The sequence below is a fragment of the Ananas comosus genome, unplaced genomic scaffold (assembly GCF_001540865.1).
Source record: "Ananas comosus cultivar F153 unplaced genomic scaffold, ASM154086v1, whole genome shotgun sequence".
Lineage (NCBI taxonomy): Eukaryota > Viridiplantae > Streptophyta > Magnoliopsida > Poales > Bromeliaceae > Ananas > Ananas comosus.
Genome location: NW_017893574.1, coordinates 3,489 through 13,130, shown reverse-complemented (window position 1 = coordinate 13,130; position 9,642 = coordinate 3,489). Strand labels below are relative to the sequence as shown.

Here is a 9,642-nt window from a genome sequence, read left to right as displayed (position 1 = left end):
AGTAAAACTCTCAGGACTTGTCCAAAACTCAGATTTCAAACTTTTTAGGTCGGAACACCTTCTACGACCCTCTACAAAGCGTGAAGAAGCTCGGAACACAGCTCAAACACTCAAACCTCGCAATTTGCAAAGGTCCAGTGTGTTACATAGAACAAGAGCTGTTATAGAACACAACTATGAGTGCAGTAATGGTGACTCTAACTGTAACACACTGGACCTTTGCAAATTGCGAGGTTCGAGTGATTGGCCGTGTTCTGAGCTTTTCCAGATTTTCTGGTGGGTCTTTGACTGTGTTCCGACCTATGGCACGTGTCCCGAGATTTGCGATACAAAGCCTTGTACCAAAACTCGAAGAAAAACGGGATTTGGCTGACTCTCGGATTGAGTTATGGTAGGCTTGTACCGGTACAAGGCTGTGCTTGTACCGGTACAAGGTTGATGGTTGTACCGGTACAGCCATCGGAGCTTGTACCGGTACAGAGCCGCAGAGCCCAGCAACCCGAGCCTCGGGTTTGGATTTCGTGGACCTTGTACCGGTACAAGAGCCCGTGTACCAGTACAACGGGGCTGATTTCGTGCAGTTTGAACTGCAGGGGGCTTTTTGCGATTGTGGACTTCTTATTAGTACCCCCCACGCCCTAGGGGTCTTCTCCTGAGCTTGGGACCAGCAAAAGGAGAGGTAAGGGAGCCCTCTTTGATTTCCTTTTGATCTATTTGGATTTTGGTAGGATTTTAAGAGATTAAACCTCTCTTTTGCTTCTTTTTCTTGATTGGAGGCTTTTCCACCTTTGGGGCTTTGTTTTGGAGCTTTGTTGAGGGGAGATCCTTGGACTTGGAGAGTTTAGAGCTTGGATTGGAGCTTCTAAGAGGTAATCTACTTGCTCTCTCCCTCTAGATTTGATTTTTGTTGATGGATTCAAGATGAAACCCTAGATTGGAGAATTAGGGCTTATTTTGGGCATTTTGATTCTAGGGCTTTTGGGGCTAAATCTTTTGGATTAGAACCTTTCCCTAGATTGGATTGGAAGGGATTTAGCTCTCTTTTGGAGCTTGGGAGAGATTTTCCACTCATTAGGTGAGTTTTAGCCCTTGTGCTATAATTGTTAATGTTTGATCTTATAGATGATCGTAATGCCCGTGTATCTCTTCGCTCAATACTTTTAGGGTGATTTGAGACTCGTGGACAACTTCGTTCGGCGAGACGAGGCACTACACGACGGTTCGGTGGGTTTGACCTAGCCTATAATATGAGAAATTCTCACATATGGTTATATATGTTCCGTAAATTGGAAAAGCATGCATATTCATACTAAATGTATTTATTATGATTTTTAGAATGCTTAAAATGCATATGTTACATATGATGAAATTTTGGACCTCTATGTAGTAGAGAGTTGCTTGGGAGATCTATGGTTGTATTTAGCATTCTTTATGAGACTTGGTTTCATGCTTCTATAGTGTAAATGAGTTCGGATTCATGCATTTAAACTTAAGTTTACTTGTGACATGAAAGATGACAAAATTGCCATTTAGAGGTGTTGAACTAGAAGGTATGTGAACTAGAGAGCTAATGTCATCAAGCGGCATTGAGCTCGGGACATGTGTGAACCTAGTGGATAGGACCATTGAGGAATGTGGAACATGCTTAAACATTAAATGTCTAAGTGTCATAAAGGGGCACTAGACCTAGAGAATGTTGGAACTTCATTTGTGACTTAGAACTAGATCTTCGAGATGCTAGTGACTATACCATGTTAGAGACATGAGGGTTGGATACTTGAGCCATCGACTACGCTTGTTTGCCATTTGTGCTCATTCGCACATGCTTGTGAGGGTCGCTCCCTACAAGCCGGCACTCCGGAGTTAGCCTACGCGACTTATGTTCGCTCGTGCGGTATTGAGAAGCCTACGGGGTCGAGTGGGACAGACACATTCCAAGAGTAGGGATGTTGGGCTACCACAGGCACTTAGGCGGCACAAGCTGGACTACCTTTGGTAGGTCCTTAATTGGAAATGGAAATCGACACGGTGTTGAGAATGGTTAATCACTACTAGATAGGTTTAGTAGTTGAATTACATTTATATGCTTTTAGCATAGTGTTGAGACATGTAGTATACTTGATAGTCTCCTTTTGCATTAAAGCATACTTGGTTGCCATGACAGAACTTATGCATAATGTATTCATAAAGGTTAATGACTTACTATTTTGATATCGTAGATGTACATCACCATGACATCGTTTATACTTGAGTTTAGTAATTTAGCATTTTAATTATGCCTTTATATCGCAGTCATTATTGCTATTATTATTGTACTTACCCTTTTCTTTTGGGGCCTAGTGGTGCATAGAGCTGAGGTCAGTAATTGCCCACTGGGAACTATAAATTATAGTTCTCACGCCCTCTTTTTCTCGATGTTTTTCAGAGCCTTCCACGCAGGGTGAGGCCAGGGATCGCGGGAAGGGAGTTGCTTCGAGCTAGCTTCCTTCGAGGACGAGTTGCTAGGTGGTCTACCTCTCGATTTATATTTCTTTTGCGAGAGGTTGAGAGTTTTACCAGTGTACTAGAGACCACCACTTTTGTACCTTTGAGACAGATATTGTACTACTTATGACTCTTTTTATTGTCTAGCTTTACTTCTTTACTTTGGTGTAGATGTTAGAACTATACTCGCTCTGATATCATTAGTTGCTAGTTATTTCACTTCTTCTATTTGTCCCACTACTTGCTTTTACTTTCGCTTTTATTGTAGACGCCTTATATGTGTAGACATATGGCGGGTCTGGACACGCTACCGGGAGGGCCTCCGCCAGTCCCGGGGCGTGAGACTAACAGACAAAATAAACAAGTTGATGAGATCAAGAGGTATTTGGACTGTAGATATTTATCAGCGTACGAAGCTGTTTGGAGATTATACCAATTTGATATACATTGTAGAGATCCTTCAGTTGAACGTTTGACGTTGCATTTGCCGATGATGAATACTATCACATATCATGAAAGTCACAACTTGGTCGATGTTTTGAATAGAAATAATGTTGAGAAAACAATGTTTACTGAGTGGATGGTCACAAATTCAAAATATGATGATGATGCACGCGAGCTAACATATGCAGAATTTCCTACTAAATGGGTTTGGCATTCAACTGAAAAGATATGGACAAGACGTAAGAGAGGAAATTGAATTGGAAGAATTATTTATATCCATCCAAATGCGGGTGAACTCTATTTTCTAAGAATGCTTCTAAATAAAGTTAGAGGTCCAAGAAATTACATCGAAATCAGAAATGTTGACGGTGTTGTGTATGAAACTTACCGTGCTGCGTGTGATGCTCTTGGATTGCTTGGTGATGACATGGAATGGCATCAAGCACTAGAGGAAGCTTCTCATTGGTCTTCGGCGACTGATTTGAGACAACTTTTTGTTACATTAGTCATATTTTGTGAAGTTGCTGACCCACTGAACCTGTGGAATGAATTTTGGCAAATGTTTACTGTTGATATTGTATATACATTAAAGAAAGTATTAGGAGTTCGTGAGATTCGCATGTCTGAAGTTGAGCTACAAAATAATGTCTTATTTGAATTGGAAGTATTATTCAATCAAAATTCAACTTCACTCGCACAATTTAACCTTCCGATTCCAAATAGAATAGTTGTGGACGATATGACTAATAAATTGTTGAGAGAAGAATTAGACTATGATGTAGATGCTTTGAAATCAGAACACACTGAATTGTTTAAGGGATTGAATGAAGAGCAAAAGACTGTATATGATTTTGTTATGACTTCTGTTTATGAAAATAGAGGGCATGTGATTTTCCTGTACGGACATGGTGGGATAGGAAAAACTTATCTTTGGCAGACAATTATCTCTAAACTATGTTCAGAAGGAAAGATTGTATTAGCTGTTGCTTCATCTAGAATTGCCTCACTGTTACTTCCTGGTGGGCGCATGTAACGACCCAGCCCACTAGCAATAATAACTCGTTGGGCCCAACCACCGGCCCAAAATGCTTAAGCCCAGTTATTATACGCATGCTAAGCTCCTATAACCCAACTGACCAACCCCTTCACATCCTATTGGGACATTGGGTACATACTCCTCCTGTTAAGCCGCTAGTCTCTGTCAGTCAAATCATACACACAGCCAAATCACCAGCGATGTGATACTCGTCTCGCACTTCTTCATTCCAGCCTAGCTCAGAGATACTCGCCACCATGTCCAGCTTGGAACCGCTCTGATACAATTAACGACCCACCGCCCTAGAATAATAATCGTTGGTGCACCACCCGCCAAAAATGCCTAACGCAGTTATTATTACTAAGGTTTAAGTCTCCTTAAAACCGAATACAACTCCTTCCCATCGAGTTGGACTATTATGGTTCCACGCGCATGTCTCATCAAATTAAAACCTATAAAATGATATACTCAATCATGAAGTAAAAAAGACCCAACTTGCAAAATTGCTTTTTATACAGCACTTGATTATTGCGGATAAACGCGGATAAATCACAAAACAGTTCGAATCTTAGAATAAACATTGATAGATATACAATCAGTATATGAAAAACGACCAGTCGTTATATGGCGTAAAACTATAGTGTCCAGGAGCATTTAACAAAATACTTCCTGTCATTTTAATAGGCAAGCACAGATAACTAGTTAATGCAGTCGTCACCTAAGTCATCACTTGAAGATGTACATCTCCGTTTGGTCTACTAATATAGGCTGAAACGAGTCCATTTATCCCAGTTCAAAAGAAACTAGCAAATTTTGCTAAATGACAATTGGACTTGTGAGTAAAATAGATCAATAAAACCAACAACTGAAAGAAAGCCTCTGATAAAAATATACTTGATGATTGCTGCATAAAAATAGTGGACTGATGGCATTCAAATATCGTTTCTACCATATTGCGGCGACATCCAAGAAACATACGGAAGTTACATACCTTAAGAATAAGCTTTATTACCAAGAATAAACATCTGATGAAAAACCAAATATGTTTTTTTTTGCCAAAATAAGAGAAATATTACATGAGTATCTATCAATTTGTAAATCATCAATAATAATGACCGATATATATTTCTTTATCCGTTAATTTTTAAATCCTAAAGTCATGTGTTCCTATCATCAACTAAATTGAAATATGATGTCCAATAACTTTACTACTACATAATCAACCAAAGTGCAGATTGTCTAATGGCACCGCTTAGTTATTTAACCACTGGATTCTGGACTTGCAAATTGAGGTTACGAGTGTTTGGATGTATTGCAACTTTCCACACTTGTGGAGGTTGAGAATTTTTCCCCACCTGAAAATTCGAAAACGCTGAGTTTTGGTTTGATCCTGAGATTTTTACCTTCGAACCGGTGTTCCCTGAAAGAGACGGTCCTACCAGTGACATGTATGCGCAATCCCTGAGCAACCGTCCCTGGCGTGCGATTACCCGTCCCTGAGCGTGCGCTACGAGTGAAGACCGTCCGCACAAGAGAACGATTCCGAACGGTGGTTTTTCGGATTCGCAGCGAGAGATCGGTCCCTGCTGGGGAGAGACCGATCCCTCTGGGCGAAAACTGCCCAGACCGGACTGTTGCAATATTGGATTTTTGAGGGGCCTCTTGGGATTTTGTTACAATAGAGGGTCTATATGACCCCTCCACTCTCTCCTCTCCCCATTTCTCTCCTCTCAACCCTCTCTACACCCTTGATAGAGAAGAAGGAGAAGGAGAAGAAGGAGGGAAGGAGAAGAAGTTTGGAGCTTTTGAGGACTTGGAGCATCTTCCTCACCCTCTCTTCTTCCTTGGTGCTTGGAGCTTGGACATGGAGCTTGCAAGAGTGAAAATTTTCACCAATTGAGCTTGGATTGAAGCTTCTTTGAGGTTGGTAGCCATTTCTCTCCATCTAGACTTTGGATTTGAGATTTTTCTTGTGATGAAACCCTAGTTTTGAGATTTAGGGTTTGATTTTGGGCATTTTTTATCTAGGGCTTTTGGACCTAAATTAGTTGGTTTAGAACCTTCCTTGGGCTTGGATTGGAAAGGTTCTAGCTCTCTTTTGGAGCTTTAGAAGAGATTTCTTCTCTTGAGGTGAATTTTGGCCTTTTTGCTCCTAGGTTAATGTTTGATCTTATGGTTGGTTGTAATGCCCTCGTATCTCTTCGCTGATCACTTTTAGGGTACCTTGAGGCTCGTGGACAACTCCGTTCGTCGGATCGAAGGAGCACGCGACGGTTCGGTGGGTTTGGCCTTGCATACAATATGAGAAATGTTCATATTTGGTGTTAAATGTTTCGCAAAGTTGAAATTCTTGCATTTTCATGTTAAATGTATTTATTATGGATTTTAGAATGCTTAACATGCATAGATTATGTGTAGTAAATTTTGGGACCTCTATATAGTAGAGAGCATGCATGTGTGGCCTAGCATTCTAGTTGAGACTTGAAATTATAATCCCTATTATGAAAATGAACCTTGCTTTCATGCATTCAAACTATATACCAGATGTGACATTAGGGATTTTTGGAAGCCTAGAGAGGCTTAGGGACTTAGATGATATGTGAGATTGAGCCAATGTCATGAAGAGGCATTGGGGCCCGGGGCAAAGTGAGCATTAATGTTAATGTCTTAATGGGAACATGATTAGTTGTGGAGCTTAAGTGTCATAAAGAGGCACTAAGCAAGTGTGTGTTGGGACTTCACATTATGACTTTGAACTAGATCTTCGGGATGCTAGCGACTATACCATGTTAGAGACATGAGGATTGGGTACTTGAGACAGTGACCTTGCTTGTTTGCCATTTGTGCTCATTCGCACATGCTTGTGCGGGTCGCTCCCCACAAGCCGGCACTCCGGAGTTAGCCTACGCGACTTTTGTTCGCTCGTGCAGTATTGAGAAGCCTACGGGGTCGAGTGGGACAGACACATTCCAAGAGTAGGGATGTTGGGCTACCACAGGCACTTAGGCGGCACAAGCTGGACTACCTTGGGTAGGTCCCTAATTGAAAATGGAAATCAACACGGTTTGAGAATGAACAATCACTACTAGACAGGTTTAGTAGTTGGATTACATTGACATGCATGTAGCCTAGGGTTGAGACATGTAGTATACTTGACAGTTACCTATTCCATCACAGTATGCTTGGTTGCCATGATAGAGCTTATACATCATGTATGAATAAAGGGTTGTAACAGTAAACTATTGCTATTGGTTACTTTTCCATATGATAGAATAGATGTACAACATTTTGACATCGTGCTTATGAGGGATATAGTAGTATAGCATTTTACTTATGCTCTCTCTTTCAGCAGTTTATTACATGCTCTTTTTTTTTATTGCTTATTGCTATTACGTTACTTACTCCTTTTCTTTTGGGGAACTATGATGAATTTGGTATTCCATGATTTTACTTTTTCATACTTTGGTGGGTACACCATAAACTTCAAAAAAGGAATTTTTAGATTGATAGAAGCATGCTCTAGAACGGTTTTGTATGATTGTTTCACGTATGACCTGTCACAACTATGTATAGACAGTGCGGGGCCCTGGCCGCCTCCGGGAGGGCCATCGCACGGGTCTGGGCGGTATACAGATGTGTATATTCCGCAGATCTTATTTTCGCCTTCATTTTCGTTCATTATCCTGTTTATCTTTCTCACTTCATTGGTTGTTGATTACTATAGTCTCGCTCATTTCACGATTGTAGATGTGGTTTCATTTCGATCTATTATTTCGATCAGTTTATTTCTTTGGTATTCATCATGTCATTGTTAGAGATCATGTTTTTACCACCAGAGATACGTACATGCCCATGTTGAGAGTTGGAGAAGTTTTATTTTATGTTGCTCTCCATCTGGTGGATCGCTTAGCAGGAGTTCCCTTCGATCGAGCTTCGTTGAGGGAAGGGCGCCAGGGACCGGAGTGGGACTCACCTTCCGAGACTTTTTGTAGCTCTTTTTCTCCCGCACTCTTGATATTAGATATCAAGGGTCACCCGTTAATGACTGGAGTCGAGTAGCGTGGTGATCCNCTCGTCTCGCTAGCCTGTCATCCAGGCCCTAGCTCAGCCGAGACTCGCCACACATGTCCAGCTGGTGAACCGGCTCTGATACCAAATGTAACGACCCAGCCCACTAGCAATAATAACTCGTTGGGCCCAACCACCGGCCCAAAATGCTTAAGCCCAGTTATTATTACTAGTGTCTAAGTCTCTTATAAACCGAATGACAACTCCTTTCCCATCCGATGTGGGACTATTAGGGTGTCACAGCGCATGGCTCATTCAAGATTTAAAATTCCTATAAAATTGGATGATTACTCAACATGTGAAGTGAAAAAAGGACCCAACTTGCAAAATTGCTTTTTTATACTAGCTTGATTATATGGGATGAAGCGCCGATGAATCACAGAAACAGTTTCGAATCTTTAGATAGAACATTGAGAGATATTTTACAATCAGATGATGGAAAAACTGACCAGCGGTTATTTGGCGGTAAAACTATAGTGTTCGGAGGAGATTTTCAGCAAATACTTCCTGTCATTGTTAGTAGGTCAAGGCAAGATATAGTTAATGCATCGATCACTAAGTCATACATTTGGAATGATTGTAAAGTCTTCCGTTTGTCTACTAATATGAGGCTGCTAAAGAGTCCATTTAATGACGTGTCAAAAGAAAGCTTAGCAAATTTTGCTAAATGGACATTGGACTTGGGTGATGGTAAATTAGATGCAATTAAACTAGACAACGAAGAAGAAGCTTCTTGGATAAAAATACCTGATGATTTGCTCATAAAAAATAGTGGAGATGGCATTCAAGATATCGTTTCTACTATATATGGGGACATCCAAGAAAACTACGGTGAAGTTACATACTTAAGAGATAGAGCTATAATTACGCCAATGAATGAAACAGCTGATGAGATAAACAAATATGTTCTTTCTTTGTTGCCAAATGAAGAGAAGATTTACATGAGTTCTGATTCAATTTGTAAATCATCAATAAATAATGACGATAATGATGTTCTTTATCCTGTTGACTTTTTAAATTCTCTGAAGTTCAATGGTGTTCCTAATCATGAACTTAAATTGAAAATAGGGTCTCCAATAATGTTACTACGTAATATCAACCAAAGTGCAGGATTGTGTAATGGCACTCGGTTAGTTATGTAACACACTGGACCTTTGCAAATTGCGAGGTTCGAGTGTTTGGATGTATTTCGAACTTTTCCACACTTGGTGGAGGGTTGTAGAATGTTTTCCGACCTGAAAAGTTCGAAAACCTGAGTTTTGGTTTGGTCCTGAGAGTTTTTACTCTCGGAGACCGGTCCCTGGAAGGAGAGACCGGTCCCCCAGTGAACAGTGTTGCGGCAACCCTGAGGCAACCGGTCCCTGGCGGGCGAGACCGGTCCCCGAGCGCGTCTACGCAGTGAGAGACCGGTCCCGCACAGGGAGAGACCGGTTCCCGAACGCTGGTTTTTCGGGTTCGCAGCGAGAGACCGGTCCCTGCTGGGGAGAGACCGGTCCCTCTGGGCGAAAACTGCCCAGTTCGGGCTGATGTAAATTTGAGTTTTTGAGGGGCCTCTCCGGATTTTGTTACACTAGATGGGCTTATTAGCCATTTCCTCCTCTTCCCTCTCT

General features: G+C 41.3%; 1 protein-coding gene across 1 annotated transcript; it reads left to right on the top strand.

Moving 5' to 3' along the window:
• Positions 1-8,403: 8,403 nt before the first annotated feature.
• Positions 8,404-9,161, top strand: LOC109706350 (the record flags this gene model as incomplete). The annotated part of the gene is made up of 1 exon (XM_020227136.1): positions 8,404-9,161. A coding segment is annotated over exon 1 (758 nt), but the record flags the coding sequence as incomplete, so codon positions are not given.
• Positions 9,162-9,642: the final 481 nt, after the last annotated feature.